Source organism: Canis lupus, chromosome 8 (assembly GCF_048164855.1).
Source record: "Canis lupus baileyi chromosome 8, mCanLup2.hap1, whole genome shotgun sequence".
NCBI lineage: Eukaryota > Metazoa > Chordata > Mammalia > Carnivora > Canidae > Canis > Canis lupus.
In genome coordinates, this window is record NC_132845.1 from 59550021 (window position 1) to 59573517 (window position 23497).

The following is a 23497-nucleotide window of genomic DNA, read 5'->3' on the forward strand; positions in this document are numbered from 1 at the left end:
CCTATGCAGACTCGCAGGTTTCCAGCTGCTTGACCAATGGTCTGGGCTGTTTCCTCTTCAGGGACATGGGGAAATCTGAATGTCCTGACACTGCCTTGTTTTGAGAATGAAATAAGGCTGCTGCCGAGAACCCAGCTCTCTCTCTGCTGGGAACAGTCACTGAGGCGCTGGGGCAGTTCAAGGCCCTCGGTACAGCCCAGGGCCAGGCCGGCATTGCTGCTCATTCCCAATCAAGTCTGACACACACCCAAATACCATTTTTCTCCTTTTATTAGAATTTTTCTTTTTTTCTCTCAAAATTTTTATCTAAAAACAAACAAAAAAAAAGAAAAAGAAAAAAGAAAACCAAAAAATTATTGGAAACTCCATGGTTCAAGTGGGGAGAAAGGAGAGGAGCATGGAGCTGAGGCTCCAAGCCTCTCCAGAGAAAGTCCTCACCCTCGAAGTGCCCTCTTTGGGGGGAGAGCAGAGCCGAGACAGCCCCCCCACCCCCGATGCCCAGCCTCTGTCTGGAGAAGAGGGCAGAGTCACAGTGGTCCGAGGGCCAGAGGGGCTGGAGGTTGCAGGGGTTGGAGGGATCACAGGAAATAATCGGCCACGGGCTTCTTGGAGGGGATGCCCCGGGTCTCTTGGGGAGCAGCCTCGAAGATGATGAAATCTTTCTGGAGATGCTCATCCAGCTCCAAGATGGCTGCCACATTCCCACAGCTGGAAGTAGGAGGGCAGCCGTGTTAGACGGGTGGGTCAGCCTGCCTCCCACCCCCACCTCGTGGCCCGGGCTGCTCACCGGTAGCAATAGTTGGGTGCAGACCACACAGTGAGCACAGTCTCATTGAAGTGCCACTTGTAACCTTCCATCACCAGTTGATGGGCGCGGCAGATCATGTCAATGTCGTTGGCTGCATTGAACTGGGCCACCACGTCACTGCCAAACAGGTAGCCAGCCCCGCGGGGGCTCACACCCCAGCCTGTTGTGTCTGAAGCAAAAGAAGGTAGGGATGGGGGGAGAGGGTGTCCTCCAGGCTTCTCTGGTGCCCATTGCCCTTTGAAAAAGAACATTCCATCCCCTTCTCCCAATGAGGCCCATGGGGCAAGAGCACAGGGCCTGAGTGTATTCTGGGGGATCCCAGAGTCAACCGCAATTGCTGGAGCAGATAAGCTCCAAGGAGAAAGAATTTTCTGACCATTGGAGCTACCCCATAATCAGAGTGGCCATGTGATTCACTGGCCAAACAGGCGTACCCAAAAGTGAAAGGAAGCGCCCATTATGACCACACAGGTCAAGCAGGTGTGAATGAGGCCTGCCCTGGCCGCCCTGGGAGGAGTGGCCAGGAAGCTGGGCAGGGCAGTGAGAGAGTGGAGGCTGTGTCATCACAGAAGGAGCTTGGTATTCGGGAGACTTGGCTTTCAATCCAGTCTCTGCTCTATTTTAGCTGGGAAGTCCCACAAAATCAGGGACAATCCTCACAGGGCCAGCATTCTGGGCATCTACCCTCTGCAGAAGCCCCTTCACATTCAGGGCACGGATGTTTCTGTCCCAAACAAGCCTCCGAACAACGATCTACATGCCTGACCCCTCAGAGCTCAAAACACCAGCTGCCCCCGCTCCTCCTCTTCATGGACAGGGCCCATGGAAACCAACCTGTTCTGCTCTTCCCCAAGCCCACCTCGCTAGACCCCTTCAACACTTTAACTGTCCCTTTAACCAAAGGACCCCTTCAGTCTCCTGCCAAACTAAGGGGAGAGCCGGCCCGCCCTACTACCCTCACCTTCAGGGTCAGACCAGAGCAGGTCACACATGGGCCCGTCATGGGGCACCTCTTGCTTTCGGTCAATGGTCCGGATCTGGTCCAGGGTCTGGATGGAGGGGGAGAGACCCCCGTGCACACAAAAGATCTACACAGAGACCAGAAAGGAGCGAAGGTGAGCTGAGCCCAGCGGTTCCTCGCCTCCCCACCCTTCCCCATCCCTGCAGGGCCCAGAGGCCAGCCTACCTTGCCATCGATGATGGCCGACAGGCTGAGGTAGTCAAAGATCTCTGTGCAGTAGCGCCACACAGTCACCGAGCCGTATTTACGCAGACACTCGTCATAGAAGCCATAGACCTGGGTGATCTGGCGGCTCTCGTGGTTGCCCCGGATCAGGGTGATGCGGTCAGGATAGCGAACCTGGAGGCGGGCTGGGGTCTAGGCTCTGCTTCTCCCCTGTCACCTCCCATGTCCCTCTCAGACCCCTCACATGTGTCAGCCCTGTCCCAGCATCACATCATCCCGTGCCTGCCTCTGCATGGCGCCGCATCCACCTCGGAGGCCCCAGCCCCTCCTCCAGGGGATCTGAGGCTGATCTCTCTCTGTCCCAACTATAGACCCAGCTCCGCTTTCACCACCAAGTCCTGAACAAGACCCTCAGGTGCCTTGTCATCCTGCCCACCCATGGATGCCAGACCCGGGAGAACTCCATGCCCCACCCCCCACTTTCTGAGCACAGGGCGCCTCTATTCCCTCCCCTTCAATGCTGCTGCTCCAACTCCTGCTCCAGGGGCCCCGTCAGATGCCCCCAGGGCAGGGGAAGCTGCCCTGTCTGCTCCCTGGCAAGCTGGGCACTAGCAGCACAGGTCAAGAGATGGGGGCAGAAAGGAAGCAGACAGGTCAGGCCTGAGGTGGCCCAGGTCCCCACCTTCAGTGCCAGCAGCAGGAGGAACGTTTCGACGCTGTAGAAACCACGATCCACAAAGTCTCCCATGAAGAGGTAGTTGGTCTCTGGGACGTCGCCACCCACCTGGGGGGAGAAGAATCTGCTTGGTCCCCAAAATGTCCCCCGCTATGGCAGCCCTTCTTTCAGAAAGCCACCAAACTAGAGGCTTCTCACCTATACTCCACTCACCAAATTAAAGGTTCCACTCTCAATTCATGCCCCAGGTCACCTTTGGGTCCCAGAGTCTCCCCACACTTACTCTGAACAGCTCCTTGAGGTCATAGAATTGTCCGTGGATGTCACCGCATACCTGCAAAGTGAGGAGAGGTGGGTCGCAACTCACAGTCTGAAAGCTCTGCTCCCAGGGACTAACCTTCAAAACACCCACTGTTTAGCAGCTCCTTATCACTCCTGGCCAAATCTTTACTTCTTAGGGCCAAAATCTCCTCTCCTACCCCGACTCTGCCTGGTTTGGAATCACAACCCATCCCACACAGAGTGCCAACTACTGTGGGCAAGAGCTAGAGCCAGGTCTTTCCAGTTAGACCTGTAGCTTCTGGAGGACCTAGCCCGCTCCTCTCCCTGTTCCCCTCAAAGAACCTAGAATAAAGCTGCTAATAACAGAATACACAGGAACATTTGGAGTAGAATCACTCACCATAGTAAGAAGCCTTCTGCCCTGGCCAAGAGTATCCCCCCAACATATTAAAAGACCATTCCCATAACATCTGTTTCATATAGCAAGGCTCCCTTAAAGATGGGAGAAGGAGCAGATACACAGGGCCCCTGGGCTCTCAGGGATGGGGGTAGCCCTCTGCAGCCCGTAAGATTAGGGGGTATGCCCGTGTGCCTAAGACGAAGCTAGGCTCCGGAAGGACAGGTACTCACTGTGACTGGCGAGTCCACCCTCTGTACGTTGCTCTCCTCTACCAAGATCTCTCTGGAGACAGGAGAAGACCAGGGTCACCACGGCCAGGCCAGGCCAGGCCAGGCCAGCCCAATTCCTGATCTTTTCCAGGGGAGGATATGAGGTAACCTCTAGGGGGCAGGAGTGAGGTGTGCAATATCCCCAGGGTGGGTTGACCAGGCCTGGCCAGGCCTCCCAGAGGCCAATTGGCCAGAGCCCAAACTCTTAACTGCATTCAAAGTTTTTCCAAGGAGGCAGCAGCCTTCTGAGTCCTAACCCTCCCTGCTGCCCTCTTTCACACAACCGGTGCTCATTCAGAAAACAGACCTCCTCTCCGCACAGAGACCTCTGCTCACGCTGCTTCCTCAGCCTCGAGTACTCTGAGACTGTGTCCTCCACTTAGCTTACGGTCTCTCTCTGCTCATCAGAGGCCTTGCACAGACCATCCCAAGGTACCCAGTCATCAGACACACCATCAAAGTGATGTGCTGTGTTTTTCCTTACTTAAAGGGAGTGACAACGTTGTTCTTTCATTTCTCCCTGCAGTGGAGTCTACTACTACTTGCCAGCACATGACATAAAATCACTTTGTCAGTTACAGTCAACTGGAGAGGAGCCACACTTCCAGATTTCTACCTTGATGACAGCAGCAGTGACCACTCTAGCTGATATGCCGCAGGACTGCAGTAAGAGCTCTGCATCGACGACACAATCAAAGAACCATCCCCAAAGCAGGCATCGTGATGACACCCACTGCTCGGATGAATAAACTGGCTATAGTCCTACAGGTGGGACTTGAACCAAGCAGCCTGGCTCCAGGATCTGGCACTTTTATCAAGCTGCTCTGGTTTTGGAGGGCCCCAGGCACCTGCCTACCTTTTTCCGCCAGCCTCCTCCTAGGAGACTAGGAGCTCCCTGAGCTCAGAGAACCCGTGATTTTACCTATGTCCCTGAGGGCACTCTCTCAGACAAAAGCAGCTTGAGGGAAGTGTGGTTGCTTGGCTTTCTGGGAATGGGAGGGCGTCCCGGCAGGGGTCTGGGAGGCCATCTGGCCACCAAGCCCTCCCCGCCGCTGGACTACATCATGGGTCCAGCATCCTTCCACATCAACTGCTTGTGAAGACATTTTCAAATGACTCAGGGGGGTTCTTCTCATCCTCATCTGACACAGAAACTGAAGCTCAGAGAAAAAAGGGGCAGGACCCGGCGAGGTGGGGGAAAGAGAACCAGCCTCCGACCCCAGCTCTGTCACTCACAGCACATCACCCGCCCTCTCAGAGCTCACACTTACCCACCTTTACTTCCACAACAAATGCCAGTCCCTGTCCCTACATATGTAGAATCTCATCTGAGCTCCATAATGACTTCAAAGACTTGGAGAGGTACAGTGACTTGACCAGGGTCACACCATTTTTAGGGGACAAAGCTGGGATTCACGATGAAGACCACCCAATTCAAACCCTCTGCTCTTTTACCATAGTGATATACATTATATATGTATTTTTTTAAAGATTTTATTTATTTATTTATTCATAGAGACAGAGAGAGAGGCAGAGACACAGGCAGAGGGAGAAGCAGGCATCATACAGAGAGCCTGACGTGGGACTCGATCCAGGGTCTTCTGGATCACGCCCTGGGCTGCAGGTGGCGCTAAACCGCTGCGCCACTGGGGCTTCCCCTATGTAAGTATTTTTTTTTTTTTTTTAATTTTTATTTTATTTTATTTATTTATGATAGTCACAGAGAGAGAGAGAGAGGCAGAGACACAGGCAGAGGGAGAAGCAGGCTCCATGCACCGGGAGCCTGACGTGGGATTCGATCCCGGGTCTCCAGGATCGCGCCCTGGGCCAAAGGCAGGCGCTAAACCACTGCGCCACCCAGGGATCCTATGTAAGTATTTTTTAAAGTAATTTCTACACCCGATGTAGGGCTCAAACTCACAACCCCGAGATCAGAAGTTGCATGCTCTACCGACTGAGTCGGCCAGGCACCCCTACACTGGTATTTCAAAGACGACCAAGTTTGGTTCACATACTTCAGGCCTCTCTAGTTCCAAGAATTTACATCTATGTACCCTGGGGGCAAGCTGAGGTTCCAAGATGCTACTGGCCTGGGCCTCGGCCCCTTGTGGGTCTCCAGGAGGCCACGGCCAGGTGCACAAGTTGTTCTCCCTTCAGAACAGACCCTGGATAATACTGGCCAACTTAGGTCTCAGCCCAGTACCTCCCAAGCTCTTCTCAGTTTCAGCTGGGCAAGACTCCCCGACCCCTCAATCCTCTATAGCTCCCCACTGCCTTGCTGACTGGTTGGCTATCAGTTTACAGGCAGTATAGTAAAAGACCTGGATCCAAACAAAGTGAACCTCTCTTCCTACCAGCTATGGGACTACAGGCAAGGCATTATGTCTTCTGAGGCTCAGTTTCCTCTTCTGTGAAACACTCTCTCCAACCTGCCCGCTCTATAGGGCTGCTGCCAAGAGCAGGTGAGACTGGATACATAACCTGTGTGTCATTCTGAAAACCCCACCATGCTATGCGAGCACCAGCTATCATCACCACCAAATGAATTCAGGCCCTCTGGGCAAGATGAGTCTTACAGGAAAAAGAACAGTGCCAAGCAACAGTTGGTTTAAGTTCCTAAAAATGCTGTCAAGACTGAGGGAACAGCGGTGACTAAAAACACCTTGGGGCTGGTCCAGTCAGGAAAACTTTCTTTCACTGCCAGAACACAAAAGAGTCGCAGACAAGCATTTAAGAGGCCTTGCCTGTTTCCCAAACAGGCCCAGTCTGGCCACTATGGGTCTGTCTGAGGTAAAGCCAGGCAAGAGGCCTAGAGCCACAAGGCCGGGACCTAGCTCTGCTACTTTCTTTCTGGGTGACCTCAGTCAAGTCACTAGGTCCCTAAGGAGTCATGTTAAAGGGAGCAAACAGCTTCCATCTCACAAGACTCCTGTATGGAAAAGAGAGAAGTTCCTTGCCAGTACAACACCTGTTGTTCAAGGAATGTAGGGTCATTGTGCTGGCTCTTTCCCCACAATCTCCAGCGTGGTACAAGCCACAAACAGTACCTCAGGGGAGGCCGGTAAGTGGTCTCCTCACTGGTGCCCATACATCCCAGAGCTTCCACTCCTGCTCTCATCCTCCTGGGAATATCCTTGGTCCCTGGCTCTGCTTCCATTAGCTACCCAAATTATTTTCATCTTCCAAGGCCACCTTCTCCTAGAAGCCTTCCCTGGTGACTTCGGTCCTTACTGGCAATGCCCCCTTCCTACACGGTAGTAACGTAACACCTAAAGACTGTTGAACACTTACATTGTACCACAGCACTATGCTAAGCTAGTCCGAGGCACCAACTTACTGCCTCTTCACCATCATCTTCTTAAATACTATTATTCCCACTTTACAAATAAAGAAACTGCCAGAGACCTCAAGATCACCAACAGGGCCAGTAAGTGGCAACGCTCACATTCCCACCCAGAACCATCACATTCCAAAGCCTGAGCTCTTAACCACTACATGACCCTACTTCCCACAGGCCTCCCTTCATGTCAGGTTTAATTTCATTCTGACTTATTTGCTACTATTTCACACTGAACATGAGGAGATCCAATTCCACCATCTTGCGTTAAGGCCTGAAAAGAGACAGGATATGGAGCACTGGCTTCGGACTCCATCCCTTACTTGCTGGCTGACTCTGAATAGAAGAGTCCTCGGCTGCAAAATGGGGACAATACCACCCACCTTTAGGGGTTGTTCTTGGGATTAATAAGAAGTCTACAAACCATAGAGCCTTTAGCCTTGAACTGCCTTGAACTTCTGTTTTTGTCAACGCTCCCTTTTATCATCTTAATTTTCAAGGCCTATCCCCAAAGTTCGGTTCCTCCCAGAAACTCTGTTCCCCCGACAAGTAGGACTGTCTCCTTGAGCCTCCTTAGGACTTTTTATAATTCTCTGACGCCACTGAAAACACATCACCTAATACTTTAAGTGTCTTTCTCCAGGTCTGTCTTCTCCCAACGGGCTGGTTGCTCCTCGAGGGAAGTGGCCCTATTCTGCTCCTCTCTGGGAAAGATTCCAGGATGAGCCAGGCCCCAAGTTCTCGGCTGGGTCTGCCCCAGGCCGGAACCCCGGGTCAGCGGGGCCAGCCGGCTCACCTGGCCTTAGCGCACAGGGCCTTGACTTCGCTCTCTTTGATGAGCTCGCAGCGCCGCAGTTGCTCGATCTGCCGGTCCAGGTCGCTGATCTCCGCCATGGCCCACCCCCCGGCGCGGGTCAGAGCCGGGGCCGCCGCCCCCTCCGCACCGCACAGGGGTCTCCTGAGAAAGGCGAGGGCGAGCCCGGGGATCAGACTGTTTGTAGGGGGCGCCGGGGGTGGAGGTGGGGAGGCAACTCGATCCTGGAGCGGGCCCGGCCCCCCCACCCCCGCCTCCCCTCCCCTCAGCCCCTGGACCCCCGAAGTCCCACGGCCCTGGCTGCTCCCAGCTAACTCCCGTCGAACCCCGTGGTCCCGCGCTCGGGACGGTGGCCTAGAGGAGTCTCAGACTATTACCGCCGCCGCGACTCCGGCTCCCGCTCCCGGGCTCCCTGCCTTCCTCCTTCCCTCGGCTTTGGGCCGCCGCCACCGCCGCTTCTACTTCCGGCCCCGCCGCGGAAGCGAAGGAGGATCAGTTCCGCCGCGCGCCGGATGTGGCGTCATACACACCCTCCCCTTCCCGCGCCGCGCCCCTAGCTCCGCCTCTCGAGCCTAAGAATGGAAATGAGCGAAGGAACCGGATGTCGGCGGCTCGCCAGCCGAGGTGACCGCGGTCCCGGTGGACAGCTCAGTCCCCTCCGCGTGGCCGTCTCAGTGAGACGCAAGCTGAGCCGCGCCTCGAGATACCTGTTTGGGTCGGCCTCCCCCAGTACAGTCCCCGAGGGTCACGCTTTCAGCCCGTGCCTGGCACAGAAGGCGCCTCAGCGGGTGTTCAGAGGCTGGAGGAATCCCGTCCAGATCCCTCTCCACGGCCCCGGAGAAATGTCTGCCACAGAGGACCTCTGAAGTTAGAGGCAGAAACGAGGCCACCTTGCTCACACTTGGCGTATGCCTCAGGCAACATGACCTCCCGATTCCAGAACGGCCCCTGACAACCCTCAGTTGCTTTATAGTGTCTGCAGTTGTATTTCTTTTTGTACGGAATCAGTTCTTTAAAAAAAAAAAAAAAAAAAAAAATCAGTTCTTGTTTCTCATCCACCTATTGCTTAGACTCGGTTCTGGAATTCACTGTTACTAGAAAAGCTCCGAAACCCTCAAACTGTCATTTGAGGAAATGGTCTGTAAGCGTACTTTGCCCTGTATGGGCCTTTGCACGGGCTGCTCCCTTTTGAAGCGTCCTTTTTGCTATCTTCTGTTGACCTTCCATTTTTACTTGCTTTACTTCAGACTTTATTTCACAGTGAGGTTAGGCACAGAAGTAAGGCCAAAGTTGAGAGAAACACTAAGAGTAGGTTTGGTTCTGTATGTAGTCAACAGATGCAAATGTGAACTGGAGGAAAGGACCAAGTCCTTAAACTCCTAGAAGGCCCTGCACAGCACTATAGGGATACAGTAGGCCCAGAGATGACAAGTCAAGATTTTTTTTTTTTCTGGAGGGAAGCTCAGGCAGGAAAGGGCCCCTTATCAAAAATTCAGGAAATGGCAGGAGTCATGAGGTCCCTGGTTATGACTAGGATCTTCAACAGCTCAGAAGCTCTGATGCAGCTACTACTTTGCCCTAGCCTGGGTGACTGGGTAAGGGCTCAGGGCATGGCAGAGGGGTAAGAGCAAGGCCTTCCTTCTGGCTTCATGGAATATCGCTGCTGCATTGACTTAGTGCTTAACCTGGAACCTGAGGGCCACAGTTCTGTTGTTGAGGTGGCTGTTAAAAAGGGATTCCATGTTCGTCAAGGGGTTCCCCAGCCCAAAGAAGATTAAGAAGCCAGTTATAATCCCATCTCCTGTTAAGTCGGGAAAACAGACAGCTCAACCATGTAGATTAAGGACATGTGCATTAATAATCTTGTCTTCATCCAGAAAGTGCTATCTCAAGCAGTATGGCACTTAAGCAGGAGTTGGGAATAGCACATGCTCATATAGATTGTGTCATCTGGCTCATAGCACTCGGGAAATGTTAGCTTTTGTCAGTGACTTTTTGTGCCAGGGGCCTCCTACACCTGAATTCTCAGTCTATAAGGGAGGCTGAGTGGGAGCACCTAGATGGCTCAGTGGTTGGGCATCTCCCTTTGGCTCAGGGCATGATCCCAGGGTCCTGGGATCGAGTCCTACATCAGGCTCCCAGCAGGGAGCCTGCTTCTCCTTTTGCCTGTCTCTGCCTCTCTCTGTGGATCTCTGACGAATAAAATCTTTTAAAAATAAAAAAATCAAAGTGAGGCTGAGCCTAACAGTTACACATGTAGTCCCCAACTATGAGCCTTATTGGGTACTGCTGGTAGAAGGGGGCAAAGCCCTTGATGGTTGGAAGAAAATGTCACAAGATCTCTTCTTGAAGCCCTCGGCATAAAACAGGAAGGTTCTCTCTCAACCTGTTCAATTTTTTCCTGCCTCGCAAGGAAAAACAGAAAACAAGGGCTCTTCTATGCTCTGTCACCTCCCTGGGCCCTCCCCTAACCTGAACACCAGACACAGACAGCAGACTCCCCCTTAAATAGTTGTTTATTGGCAGTGGGCTGGAAAGAGCAACGGAGTTAGCATATACAGACAACACCACACACCAATGTCACATGGGAGGCCAAAGTGATGGGAAAGAGCAGCCTGGAGCCCCAGGTGAGGCCCTCTCTTCAAGAGTGAGTGGGAGAGGGTGGGGGCTGGAGTGTTGAGGGGGCAGCCTTAGAACACCTCCGCTTAGTAGGCGTGGTTAGAGATGAAGAGGGACTCGCTGGCTGCAGCCCCGGCCTGACCACTTGGGGTGTACTTTCCTTGACAGGCGAGGCTGTTGGCCTAAGAGGGGAGAGGAGCCAGAGTGAGGTCTCATCAGAATTCCATCCACCCCGGCACCCGGCCCACTTCCGGTCCCATCCTTACCAGGGCTCGCTTGATATACTCTTCCTGGGCAGCCTTCAGGTTCTCCTTCTTTCCACCCCAGGCCTTCAGGGCAGAAGCCTGTAGGGCTCGGCCATAGGAGAAGGTCAGGGCCCATGGCTTCAGCAGGGGGCACTTGTTGATGGCATTGAGGTTGATGGATGCCTCCTCCTCACTCTGGCCGCCTGATAGGAAGGTGATCCCTGTAGAACAAAGAATAAAGTAGGGTAAGTGGTTATCATCAAAGACCTGGGGATTAGCAGAAGCCTCTAGAAGCTGACCTGGAAATCTGACCAAATGAGCATAAGGGCTGTGGTTACAGTTCATCTACCCTCCAGGGATCAAGATGAGGATGTGGAGTCTCACCAGTAACAGCGGGGGGTACTGTGCGGCGCAGTGCTGTGACAGTTGCCATGGCAATCTCCTCATGAGAATATTTATGGGTGCAGGCATGGCCTGGGGTTACCATATTGGGCTTCAGCAAAGTGCCTTCCAGGTAGATGTGGTGGTCACTCAGAGCCTTGTAGACAGCAGCCAGCACCTAGAGCAGAGCAGGGTCAAAGTGGATTGGGATGGAGTTGGGGGGCGGGGGCAGGAGTCAGCCCAAAAGGCGTTGGCCCAGCTGCCTAGCCCCCACACTGCCCAGCCAGGCAGGCAACTTACCTTCTCAGTTACATACTGACAGCGCTTCAAGTCATGGTCCCCATCGGGGAGGATCTCAGGCTCCACAATGGGCACGATGCCATTCTGTGGGGGTGAGGGACAGAGTAGCCATGAGGCCTCCTAACCTCTAGGTCCCCACAGCCATCAGCCAAGATCTGATCTCCATGACAGAGACTCCGGCTTCACAGCCATCAGTGGACTGTACTCCTACAGGCATCTCCTCTGAGCCACCCACACAATCCCTATTCTGCCCCTCTGCTCACAGAGCCCTCCAGGGTCCTTCACGGGTCCAGGCCCGATGCTTGGTGAGGATCCAGAACAGTTGCCTCAGGGAGGGGGGTGGTATGTATACTGACAGATGGGTGGCAGGCTAGCTGACACTAGAAACAAATGAGGTGGAAGGTGGCCTGTTGGGGGACCTGCAGGCCCACCTGCTGGCAGATGCTGGCATAACGGGCCAGAACGTTGGCATTTTCCATGATCGCAAGGGCTGAGGGAGTGTGTTCCCCAATTTTCAGCACACAGCGCCACTTGGCAAAGTCAGCCCCATCCTTCTTGTACTGGGCACAGCGCTCAGACAGCCCATCCAGCCCTGGAGGGGGAAGAGAGGAGTCAGAGCATGGCAGAAGAGGTGCACTCACCAGAGGGATAGCAGCGTGGAAGGGGTTGGTCTGGAGAGCAAGGAGAACAGTTCTCACCTTGAGTGGTAGTCTCGCCATTTGTTCCTGCCAGGGGTACCACACCTTTGTCCACCTGTGGGGGGGGTTGCAACAACGTAAGACAGGGTAAGTGGCCTCTAATACTCTACTCTGCCCTCGACTTTCCTTAACCTCTCAAGCAGTATCTCATGGTTTGCAAATATTTTTTTTTTAATTTTAAAATTTTTATTTATTTATTCATGAGAGGCACACAGAAAGAAAGAGGCAGAGGCACAGGCAGAGGGAGAAGCAGGCTCCATGCAGGGAGCGTGATGTGGGACTGGATCCCAGGACTCCAGGATCACGCCCTGGGCTGAAGGCAGGCACTCAATCGCTGAGCCACCCAGGCATCCCGCGAATGTTTTCACTTAGTTACACAACCTGATCCTAGGAGAAAAATACACGGGGATGTGACTGAACAAGAGCCGGGGCTCCTACCACTAACTCGGTGAGCCAAACACTTCCAACTACCCTGAGCTTCTGATTTTTTGTCTGTACAATGAAGGGAATACCGTGCTCTGAGAATTACAAGGATTAAAAATTCCAAGCAGGGGCACCTGGCTGGCTCAGTCGGTGGTGTGTGTCTCTTGATCTCACAGTTGTGAGTTTGAACCCCACACTGGCTGTGGAGAGGACTTAAAAATAAAATGTTAAAAAAAAAAAAAAAAAAAGGCCAAGCAGGTTCCAGAAGTTTCTAGCTTTTCTTGCATATGCTTTGGAGGTGATCTGGGACAGACTCCATCCCCAAGTCTCCAGGCTCCCACCCCAATCCCCCAGCCTACTACTCTGGCCTTTTCTCTCCAAGACTCATCTCAAATCTCACATCCTGAGACCCAGGCTCCTCACCTTGATGCCTACAACACCACCCTTGGATTTGATAACTTGGGGGAAAGGACGCCCATCGTCGGTCTTCTGGTACAGTGTCTCGTGGAATAGGATGACACCCCCAATGCAGGGGTTTACACGGTCGTCGGCGGTCAGCAACAGCTGGCGGTAGAAGCGCCGGTTCTCCTCCGTGTTCTCAGTGCCAATGGACTGCAGCCGCTTGGCGATGCTCCCTAGAAGGGGGAATCATACAGAAATAATGGGATCAGCCCATCACCCTCAACCCTAGCGCCTCCTCCTACTGTGTCCTGCCCATACCAGTGGACTCATCTGCAGCCAGGATGCCCTTGCCCGGAGCCACAATGCGGTGAGCGATGTCAGAAAGCTCCTTCTTCTGCTCCGGGGTCAGCGCTGGGTATTGGTAGGGCATGTTGCCGGTCAGTTCCTACGCAAAGGATACAGAAAGGGGGAGAACTGGTTAGCTGGGTCTCACCATGGTCTCCCAACAAGCAGGGCCCCTTGCCTGGTGGTCCGGACAAAGGTTCCTTACCTCCCCTGCTCCATACTGGTATGTCTTGGGGCACATTCTGTCCCCAGCCCTCCCCTACTCCCAACTTCCTTATACTAGGCCTGCCTCCTGTACCTTTCCTAACTCTGTTTGTTGCTGGGTGTTTCCCAGCTGAGGGTGGGGTAGCGTACTGTCATCTGGGGAAACGCAATAGGCCAGAGCCATGGACAGACAGGTCATGTAGAAGATGGACCCTTCTGGCTTGCGCTCTGCCATGGGGTCACCTTGCCTAGAAGCAGAACTGAACCAGAGTAGTTTAGAATTTAGAGGTGGTAGGCAGGCAGAGGGCCCAACCCAAGGACTGAAATGAGGGAAAGTTCTGTGCTTTGAGTCCCACAGCAGAAGGGCCAGAGCTGAGATTAGAACCCAGATCTTCTGACCACCAGGGCCTTTCAACCCACCCAAGATCCCAGGGCTGGCCCAGGCTTGAAGGCCTCAAGGACATCCCAAGGTCAAGTTTCTCCCCCCAGGTTTGAGGGAGGGTGTTAGAAAAAGGGGCAGAAATGTAATCAGAAGCCCAGGAAAGGTAAGCAGAGGAAGCCCAGCCGGAGGTGGCGGAAAGGGGTAAGGTTTGCCGATCTCACTGCTCATACAGGGTTAAGAGAATTGTAGAGAGGCAAGAGCCCCACCCCTTCCCCTGAAAATGCTCTCGTCTTTTCGCACGGCTGCAGCTGCTCCAGGCTCCCAATCAAGGTCACCCGATAAGGAAAGACACGGAAAGTGTTAACGGGTCATCAGGCGCCTCCTAGGGGTTTCCCCCTCCTCGCCGGGGTCGCCCACCTCCCAGGGCAGAGACCAACCACGCTTTCGGAAACCCTAAAGCACTATAAGAACTGGCCCCCACCCCTCGCGGCCTCTTAGGATCCCCGCAGAGGCAAAGGGGTCATAACGCTTTGCACCTGGGGTCTCAGCAAGAAGAGGAGAGGAAGAATGGCCCTTCATCTCGTCCTGCTTCCTCCCCCGCCATGACTCAGCGCGCGGAGCCGCGGCACTGCGCCGCAAACCCGGGGAACCCAAGCCGGAGAGGGTTGCGGAGCCGGGACTGGAGCATGTGGGTGGTGGTGGGGCGTGGGAGATGCTGGGAATGGGGGGTGGGGGCGGGGAGGGCTTCCGATTGCCCTCCCCGACGGTCCCCCAGGATCCTTCTCCATGGTCCCTGACCTTCGCACGTGGCAAGGGGCGCTCACCTGGCACGGGAGGGGGCGGGCTTGCGGGGCGCGGCGGTGGAGGGCGGCGGGCGGGCGAGCGGGCTGAGGGAGCGAACGCGGCCGTCGTCACCAGGACCCCGGTTCTGCGGCGCGTTCCAGGAGGAACGCAGCCTATTCAGCTCCGAGGGGGCGGCGCAGGGGGCGGGGAGGAGGGAGGCGGCGCCGGGCCTTATAAAGGCGCCGCGCCAGCCTCCGCCGGGTTTTTTCCCTTGAAGGGGGCCGGAGGCGCCCTGGCGTCCAATTGCAGGCGAGGAACAGTGCAGAGGCCGCCCCCGAACGGCGAAGCCCGGAGGCGGCGCTTGGGCGGGGACGGCGCGGCGAGAACACGATCCCTCCCCCGGCCCCCTAAGACGTGACTCGGGCCACATCCTGCGGGTCGCCGGGGCCCTCCCCTCCCTCTCCCTCCCCCATCCCAGTTGGCACGTTCTGGGGCGCCGTGACTCAGCCCATTTGGGGCACCGGAGGAGGTGGGGAGGGGGAAAGCGGGTGCGAGAGCCTCCCCCGCCCGGCGCGGCCCGGGGCAGCCCGGCTTCCGGCCCGCGGGACGCCCGCGAGTGACCCGCTGGGGCAGAACCCGGAGGCCGGGCGTCGGCCGACCTCGCCCGCGGGCTCCGCTAGCCGGTTCAGGGGCTCCGGGGCGTGGGGCCGCCCTCCCGGGGTCACCAGTCCAGGCGGAAGAGCGGCCGCACGGGGAGGAGCGCGAGAGGGCGGCGGGGCGGGCGGAGGGCGGAGGGCGGAGGCCGGGCGGCAGCGGTTCCGGGCAGCCGGCCCGCGCGGGTGTGGGCGCCGCAGCCGCGCCCGTCGGGCTCGGGGCCCCGGGGCCGGCCCCGCACCGCTGCGCACGCGCTCTCCGCCCGGGGCCAGCGCGGACCGGCCTGCAGCGGCGCCCGCTCGCCCCGGCGAGTCTGGGAGTGCGGCGCCAGAGTCCTCGCGGAAACGTCTCCCTGGGACCTGGCTTCCCCCTCCGAATCCAATCTGCCCCTAGGGGTCAGCCCCAGCAACACCGCGAGCCCCTCGTCCGAGGGGCCAGGCCTCCCTCCTACTCTGGGCCCCTTAGGCCCCACCCCACCCCACCCCTGCTGCGTCCCGCTGGCGCCCACCTGCGAGGAGGCTGAAGGAGAGGGCAGAGCCTGGTCAGCAGCGAGTGAGCCAGGCTGCTCCCGGGCTGGGTTATAAGGCAGCTCCTGCCCTCCCCCCAGCCAATGTCCCCAACCTCCTCCGGTGACCCCTGCCCTTTCCTTGCCACGGATCCCCTGGCAGGGACCTATATTTAGGGAAACCTGAAGCCCCTGACATTCATGCCAGCATGGGGCCTAAAGTGAGGGAAGGGGGAGAAAACCGTGGGCCTGCCCTACTTGGGGGGCATGGGGAGCCCTGTCCACTCACCGTACTTCAGAAGAATTTCCTTGGAAATCCAGCCCTCAGAAGTTGGCAAAAGAAATCAATCTTTGCACAGGGATCTGTGGGGAGGGAAGAAGAGGAAAGGAGATTCAGATCTGTGGGCCTCCCTGTCTTCTCAGACCTCCCTCCCCTCTAGGCCCTGTGATTCTGGAGAGACCATTCTTTTGGTGGGAGAGCAGATACAGATGCTACACTCACCTCAAAACAACCAAGAGTCCATGGATAAGGTGTGGCTGGGGTACCCTATATCCTGAAACTCAGGGCTGAAGTTTGTCCCATAAGGTGGTCAGTGGTGAGCAGTGTCTCCCACCCTCATGTTCAATTATAATAGTTTATGTGGGGAGGGGAGAGGCAGGCAGAGGCTCGTGTCAGAGCACTAGCCCCTCTCTCTCCTGGCCCTCCAAAGGGGCTTCGGTCCAACTGGCCAAGGGCTCCCTGAGTCCTGCTCTGCAGGGAGCCAGGCTCTCCACTGCTGGTTCCCAGGGGGAGGAGCTGAGCAGGCCATCTGTGGTTCCAGTGGCCTGGAGAAAAGTGCCTGGAGGCTCATCAGGGATGGGGGCTTGGTGGCCCCGGGGGCTGGCCACTCTCCAAGGGGCAAGAAGTCTGGATCTTCATCGGAGCTTGATCTCGAAGCAGAGACAGTTGAGGCTCTGGCAGTCAGGAAGTTGGCACGCACAAGCACAGTCACAGAGTGGGCAGCAGCGAGGGCAGCGAGGGCCCCAGCCCTGAGGGAAAGGAGAAGGGGGTGAAGGAGGTGGGCCAGAGTCCTAGTCCCCGAAGCTGTTTCCCTCTCAAGGGAGAAGGCAACAGAGAGGCCTGGAAAGCCCCATTTGCCCAGTGGAACAAAGGGTACCATCTACCAGTCCTGGGAACAAATCAATTCCCTGTGCTGTTGAGAACTCAGCAAGGAAGCAGTGTTCCAAACAGCTGAGTGCAGGAGCTGGAAGAAATTATCCAAGGGGTTCTTCCCTTCCCATTTTATTTTATTTATTTATTTATTTTTTATTTCTTTATTCGTTCAGAGAGAGAGAAGAGAGAAGCAGAGACACAGGCAGAGGGTGAAGCAGGCTCCATGCAGGAAGCCCGATGTGGGACTCGATCCTGGGTCTCCAGGATCACACCCCCGGCTGCAGGTGGCGCTAAACCGCTGCACCACCAGGGCTGCCCTCCCTTCCCATTTTATAGGCAAGGGGACTAAAAGATCAAGTAGCCCTGTTCCATTAGGTCCCAATGTTCAGTTCAAAGATGATTCTACTATATCCTTGTGGCCCCATTCAGTTCCAAGTCAGGAGACAAGGGGGAATGCACACACATTTTCCATCCATGATGAAAAGAACCTGGTTCTGTGGCTTTCTTCCTTGGCCTAAGACTCAACTGCAGGATCTCCATCATTTCTGAGTACCTACTCCTTGCAAGGCATGCCCTGTATTCATGAATGATTCTGAAAAATCTCAATTGTGTTTGAAAATGGTAATTTGCAGGTGCACCTGGGTGGCTTAGTGGTTGAGTGTCTGCCTTCGGCTCAGGTCACAATCCTGGGGTCCTGGGATCGAATCCCACATCAGGCTCCCTGCTTCTCCCTCTGCCTATGTCTCTGCCTCTCTGTGTCTCTCATGAATAAATAAATAAAATCTTTTTATTTTATTTATTTATTTTATTTATTTATGATAGTCACACAGAGAGAGAGAGAGAGAGAGGCAGAGACACAGGCAGAGGGAGAAGCAGGCTCCATGCACCGGGAGCCCGACATGGGATTCGATCCCGGGTCTCCAGGATCGCGCCCTGGGCCAAAGGCAGGCGCCAAATCGCTGCGCCACCCAGGGATCCCAAATAAAATCTTTTTTAAAAAGAAAATGGTAATTTGCAGATTTAAAAAAAATTTTTTTAAGATTTTATTTATTCATGAGAGAGAGAGAGGTAGAGGGAGAAGCAGGCTCCATGCAGGAACCCTGATGTGGGATTCGATCCCAGGACTCCAGGACCACGCCCTGGGCCAAAGGCAGGCACTAAACCACCAAGCCACCCAGGGATCCCTGAAAAAATGTTTTAAAGAGTCACCTCTCTTCTATTTATTAGAATCTTGTGCAGGGGGCCTCTTTACAAAAGAGGAAATGGAGGCTCAGAGAGGGAGCTCCTCCTCGACCCCACTGCCTCCTAAGGCCAGAAATATCAGCTTCTTTCTGGGTCTGTGGAGACAGGGACAGTTCATCTCATGTCACCAATGAGCTAGCATGGGGACTTGTGCTCAACAGGTATGCGAGATAGAAATGAATGTTGAACGAGTGGATGAATGAAAATCATTTCCTCCTCTTTGGGCAAAGAAGAAAGAAGAGGACTTCTCAGCTCCCAGGGGAAACAGAAGAGTTTGTCTCTTGGGGAATAGGACAGCATGTCCTTAGTGACAAGAAGGGAGAACTGGTCTATTTCAGCCTACTCCTCTCCTGCCTGGTGACTGGGGTGATCTGTGACTGCTTCACGCATGGACTGGAGTCAGGCCAAGTGGCCGAAGTGGGCCACACCCAGGATGTGACAGGCGGTTGGCTCCTTGAGGCCTGCGGCAGAGCTAGTGACAGTCACAGTTGCACAGTTCAATCAGATGCCAGGCCAAGCCAGGAATAGGGGAATGACCTTTGAAACAGCTGAGGTTTGGGGGTGCAGTGTCAGATGACTGGTAAGATCAGATATCACTAGGGGCTCCAGTGAGGGGAAGGGATCTGCTGGCTGCAGGGACCGGGGTCTGAACTGGGCTGGCTGCTGCCAGCAGAACTGTGTCTCAAGGAGGAGGCTAGAAGCCATGGTGGAAGGGAGAGTGAAGTGGTTTTCTTGCATCTAATGAAGGGGTGGTTTGGGGGGGTCCCTGAGGAGTCCCAGTTTGGGATGAAGTGGGCTCTGGGGGTTTTTGGAGGACCACACGGTCATTCTGTGCACAGCACTGGTGGCTGAAAGAGGCTCTGCCGCCTTCACCTCAAAGGAGAGAGTATTAAAAGCATTTCTGGACTCTGTCCACTAGTCATTAATAACTGTCTAATGGATGTCTCGACTCTCACAAGCAGCCATGTGGCTTCTAGAAGGAATCTGTACTTCAGTACATAAACAAGAATGCCACAAGCCTCTTAACCCTTGTGTCTCTCTAGGCTCTGCAGGTTCTGCTTTGATTCCTTTCACTGTGATTTTGTGATGGCTGGCCATCTCTGGTGGTCAGAGCTCAGGCCCAGATTTGAATCAGGCTCAGGCCCAGGTTTGCTAACTCACATTTTGAGCCTATTTGGTCAGCTCTGAAACAGAATGCCAGCATCAGAGGCTCACAGTGGGGAATCAGGGAAAGGAACCCAGCACAATGTCTAGGACACAGTGAACACTCAAGAAAAGGCAGTGATTCTTGCCACAGCTCTCTGTGCTCCCTGCCCCCTGACCCGGCTGCCACCTCCAACCAACAGTAGTTCTTAACCCTGGCGTGCAACAGAATCACACAAGAACTTGTTAAAAATTCATAGACTCCAATCCCATCCCACACCTACTGGGGTGTGGGGAGTGGATGCTGGGCTTTGCATCTGTCTCATCTGTGCCTCTGATCATGCACATGGCTGAGAACCAACCATCATACTATGTATCATTACATTTCTCATGCTCTAGCCTAACTGCCTATTTCCTCCTCTCTTCCTTCGCTGCACAGTAGAAGCCCCATGTGGGTTGGGACTGTGTCCACCTTATTTCGCAGAGCCCCTAGGGCCTAGCACAGTGCCTCAACTGTGACTCCACAGATCTTTGGTAGGTGAAGAAATGCGTGAACAAGTGAATGAGATCCTTGCCACATGCTTGGTGAAAAAGGCAAAGCAGCAGGTGTCTCCCCCAGAGGGGAAGAGAAACCTGGGTTTGAGTCCCAGCCTGAGCCTCAGGTAAGACACTCCAGCCTCTGGATTTGAAGCCCGTTTCTCACAGCTGTAAAGTAGGCAAGAGCTTTGTCATAATTGTGGTTGTTTGGTTGTTACTGTTACTATAAGGAAACTGAAGAACAGACACTTTACAGTACTTTATGCAAAGGCAGCTCAAGGACAGAATGACTCTGCCTTGCCCCGTGCCATTCTAGAATCCTTCCTTCCTGGCTCTGGCAGAGGCCAGGTAGATCAGGCTCTGAGGTCTCCAGGGCTGGAACTCCCTGCACCTCACTCCATCCTCACCCTGACCAAGGGGAGGCCCTGACCAACAGAAGGGGCAAGGGGCAGCACACCCCCAGTAGGGGCCAGAAATCACTTTGTAACTGAGCATTTCCTATAAAACAGGCAGTGTTTAGGACCCAGGGCCATCTTCGTTTTCCCCTTTGCCCCCTTAGCCTCAGGCTTGGGATCCCTTCCCCAGCTACCCCTAGGAAACCAGAAACTGTTTTTTTTTTTTTTTTTTTTTTTGTAAGAGGAGAGCCCCTTGCCCCATAATTTACTTCAAAACTCACAACATCTCCTGGGAATTTGACCAGCTACAGTCAATCTAAATTATGAAATTGCTTCATCTTTTACCTCCCTTTTTCTTCCTGGGGAAGGTCACAAATTCAAGGGCAAGAACTTTGCTGTCTAGCTTGGAGCCCAAAATAGGAAGGTGGTCAATTACATTTAACATCTTTAAACCCACAAAAGCAAAAATGGCCTGTCCTCTGGGAGCCAGGCTTCTCCCTGAGGAATCTGTTTCGACACACAATGGAGCAATTTGCTGTGCAAGACTCTACTATGTAACATTGCAGAAGTGACTGAAGCTCCCTCAGCCAACTCCTCCCCCTGAAAAAGGAGGATAAAAATACTTACCTATCTACATACATAGGCATGGAGAGGTGGTCAAGGTGTGATGTCAAGTCAAAGAGGACAAGTAGCAGAAGTGATGAAACAGTATTCATGGTATGACCCCATCATTGCCAAACAATGGTATATAACACAGCAGTGATAGTACTCTATGTTAGTATACCGGGGACACATACAAAATGCGGCAGCCTTGATTACATGACTGCTTTATACGGTGACTGGCACTTTCTGTTTCTTTTCATTTTTTTTTAAGATTTATTTATGATAGACAGGGGAGGGGGCAGAGACACAGGGGGAGGGAGAAGCAGGCTCTATGCAGGGAGCCTGACGTGGGACTCGATCCCGAGGACTCCAGGATCACGCCCTGGGCCAAAGGCAGGTGCTAAACCGCTGAGCCACCCAGGGATCCCCTTCTGTGTATTTCTACATGCACACTTAACAAATGCTTTTCATACTCAAAACTATATGTGTATATATATATATATACACACACACACACACATACATATGTGTATGTATATATATAGTTTGCTTTTTAAAAACATATATACATATATATGTTTTTAAAAATACCCAGCTCTCAGGGTTGTTGAGTAAATGATAATGACGATAAAGCGGCACAGGATCTGGGGTGTAGTACTCACTCAGTGAACAGAAGGAGCTCTGTGCAGGGTTGTTTTCTCTTTTAACCACCATTTTCAGAAGCCATTGTATGCCCTCCATGTTACACACCCGTCCCAGCTGCCACCCTGTTTTCTTCTCTCCAAGTTTATGCTGTCTTTGGCTGTCTCCAACCAACCCAGTCCTCTGGAACTGGGCCCAGCCCAGAGTAGGTGCTCAGCGATCAGTGTTGTTGAACACCACCAACAAAAGAATGTGCGGAGAGTGTCCAGGTCAGGGTTCAGGGGGTCAGGGCTGGGAGGAGAACTCACAGCTTCGGTGGGCTGGGGGCAGCAGGCATCCAGGCAGTGGGCTGGGCTAGGCAGAGGGAAATCGCAGGCTTCTGCACAGGTCCAGCAACAGTCCTGGGGCCTGGAGGCGCCTTGCTTCCTGCAGGGGGAGCTGCAGTCTGTGCAGCAGCCCTGGGCCTAGGAGAAGAAAAGGCGTGGGATCTGAGCCAGGGTGAGGGGGGAAAGGAGGGACCTCGAAAGGGAGAGATGCAGGGACAAATGGCAGAGGAGCCTCAGGGTAAGGACCTGCAGATGAGGGCACTGACTGACCGGTTCCTCTTCCCCAGAGCCCACCCTTCGGCCTCCACCAGGCCCCTCACCAGCAGGCAGTGCCTAATCAGCAGCACTACGCCGAGCAGCAACAAATAGATGCCCACAGCGATGAACACGATGGCAGGGATGGGGAGCAGCAAGGAAGGACTGCTGACGGAAGCCGGGGTTGGATTCCACGGGCTAGAGGAGGCCTGGACAAGCACAGGAGGAAGGGGTGACAAGGAGGTGGGAGGGGCCACGGGTCCAGGAACACAGAAATACCAAGGGGGGACAGCAGAGGTGTCTGAGATGAGAGGGGAGGAGCAGCCACCAAATGGGGGGTAGAGAGTCATTAGGATTACACTATCCTATTCCCCAAATGTGACTTTTCCCTGTCATCCCCATTTCAGGACCATCAGTACCTGTTGGTCATTGGAGAACTTTCCAAGACTTGTTGATCTTCCGCTCAGAATGCTTCTCCATACATATCTATCATCTCTGATTCCTCTGCACCACGTTGCCATCCCTCAGGCCACATTACTGGCCCCTAGATATCTTCCAACCTGCAATTTTGCCCCTTTCCATACTAGCTGTGCTGTGTATCCTGCCCTTTCTTACAATCCATCGATGGCTCCCACTGACTCAGTCCAAACTTCATATCTCGGTGACAAAGCCCCAATCTAGCTCTGCCTACCTCTCCCCCCTCCTCCTCTATACTCCAGCCATATTAAAGTCCTAGCAGCTCCTCCAAAGCCCACCCTCTCTGTTCCCTCAGCCTGGGATGCCTCTTCTCCTTGATGACTTGGCAAGCTTCTCATCTCCCCTGGAAGAGTGGGAATGTGCTCTCCGTGTGATGTCTATGCCTGGTGCTCTCACAGCTCTGGTCCTGCGCTGGAAGGGTCTAGGTTGGGTAACCAGCCCCCCCTCCGGTTCGGGCTCAAGACAGGGCGAATCTAAGGCCCTAAGAGGGCCGCTCCTGGAAAGGGGCCTAGAACTCACGTCTATGGGTCAGGACAGGGCCAGTCAGTCCAGGAGCTGCAGAGGAGAGAAAGTCCTGGGTCTCAGAGGCTGAGAGGGGTGAACTGGGGTGTCCACTCTCCTCCCCCCCCCCATTTCCCGTTTGGAGAAACTGAGGCCGAACGCTGGTTCCTGGTCGGGACAGTGGGGATGGGAGGTCCGGGGATGCAGGGCGGCGTCCCCCTCGCAGGCCCCAGGCTGACCCTGGCCGCACCCCTGGCTGTCCCCGCACCCCGGCTTCCTCCAGCGGCCCGTCCCCAGCACCTGCTCTCTCCCGGCCACGGCCAGTTCGCGGATTCCGCGCCGCGCTCGTCCAATGGGCCGCGGCGGCCGCACCGCCCAGGAGCTCCCGCTGCTTCAGGCCGTTGCCATGGGGATTCCGGCGGCGCTGCTACGGCGGCCGCCGAGGCCCAGATTCCTCCTCCCGCGGCTCTGCCCCGCGGGACCCTCGGCGGCCACCCGCCCCCCTCACAG

The 23497-nt window shown here is 54.7% G+C and overlaps 3 protein-coding genes and 1 long non-coding RNA gene across 11 annotated transcripts; 1 reads left to right on the forward strand and 3 right to left on the reverse strand.

Moving 5' to 3' along the window:
* Positions 1 to 252: 252 nt before the first annotated feature.
* On the reverse strand, positions 253 to 8305 carry PPP4C (protein phosphatase 4 catalytic subunit). 3 transcript variants are annotated; one of them, XM_072836491.1, is made up of 10 exons: positions 8150 to 8216; positions 7755 to 7916; positions 7576 to 7662; positions 3583 to 3634; positions 2954 to 3004; positions 2677 to 2778; positions 1995 to 2168; positions 1770 to 1896; positions 788 to 977; positions 253 to 708 (listed from the first exon to the last, which is right to left on the reverse strand). In XM_072836491.1, the coding sequence occupies exons 6-10, from the start codon at positions 2740 to 2742 to the stop codon at positions 579 to 581; spliced, it is 687 nt and encodes a 228-aa protein (XP_072692592.1). In that variant the 5' UTR covers positions 2743 to 2778; positions 2954 to 3004; positions 3583 to 3634; positions 7576 to 7662; positions 7755 to 7916; positions 8150 to 8216; the 3' UTR covers positions 253 to 578. The 3 variants fall into 3 exon arrangements, with proteins under 3 accessions (XP_072692592.1, XP_072692590.1, XP_072692591.1); XM_072836489.1 differs by lacking the exon at positions 7576 to 7662 and having other exon boundaries at positions 8150 to 8305; XM_072836490.1 differs by lacking the exon at positions 7576 to 7662 and having other exon boundaries at positions 8099 to 8226.
* Positions 8306 to 10270: 1965 nt separating this feature from the next.
* Positions 10271 to 16282, reverse strand: ALDOA (aldolase, fructose-bisphosphate A). 5 transcript variants are annotated; one of them, XM_072836480.1, is made up of 10 exons: positions 16216 to 16282; positions 16003 to 16076; positions 13159 to 13285; positions 12862 to 13073; positions 12016 to 12070; positions 11749 to 11909; positions 11318 to 11401; positions 11021 to 11195; positions 10658 to 10857; positions 10271 to 10573 (listed from the first exon to the last, which is right to left on the reverse strand). In XM_072836480.1, the coding sequence occupies exons 3-10, from the start codon at positions 13268 to 13270 to the stop codon at positions 10478 to 10480; spliced, it is 1095 nt and encodes a 364-aa protein (XP_072692581.1). In that variant the 5' UTR covers positions 13271 to 13285; positions 16003 to 16076; positions 16216 to 16282; the 3' UTR covers positions 10271 to 10477. The 5 variants fall into 5 exon arrangements, with proteins under 5 accessions (XP_072692581.1, XP_072692578.1, XP_072692579.1 ...); XM_072836477.1 differs by lacking the exons at positions 16003 to 16076; positions 16216 to 16282 and adding exons at positions 13484 to 13649; positions 14596 to 14751; XM_072836478.1 differs by lacking the exons at positions 16003 to 16076; positions 16216 to 16282 and adding an exon at positions 15717 to 15872.
* Positions 16283 to 16600: 318 nt separating this feature from the next.
* On the reverse strand, positions 16601 to 22406 carry LOC140638700 (uncharacterized). Its single transcript, XM_072836492.1, has 3 exons — positions 22075 to 22406; positions 21737 to 21892; positions 16601 to 16742 (listed from the first exon to the last, which is right to left on the reverse strand). Exons 1-3 carry the CDS (start codon positions 22357 to 22359, stop codon positions 16629 to 16631), a joined length of 555 nt encoding a protein of 184 aa, XP_072692593.1. The 5' UTR covers positions 22360 to 22406; the 3' UTR covers positions 16601 to 16628.
* On the forward strand, positions 20947 to 22780 carry LOC140638703 (uncharacterized). 2 transcript variants are annotated; one of them, XR_012035698.1, is made up of 4 exons: positions 20947 to 21018; positions 21573 to 21697; positions 22042 to 22241; positions 22417 to 22780. It is a non-coding gene; the product is annotated as an uncharacterized lncRNA (long non-coding RNA). The 2 variants fall into 2 exon arrangements; XR_012035697.1 differs by having other exon boundaries at positions 22042 to 22252; positions 22417 to 22779.
* Positions 22781 to 23497: the final 717 nt, after the last annotated feature.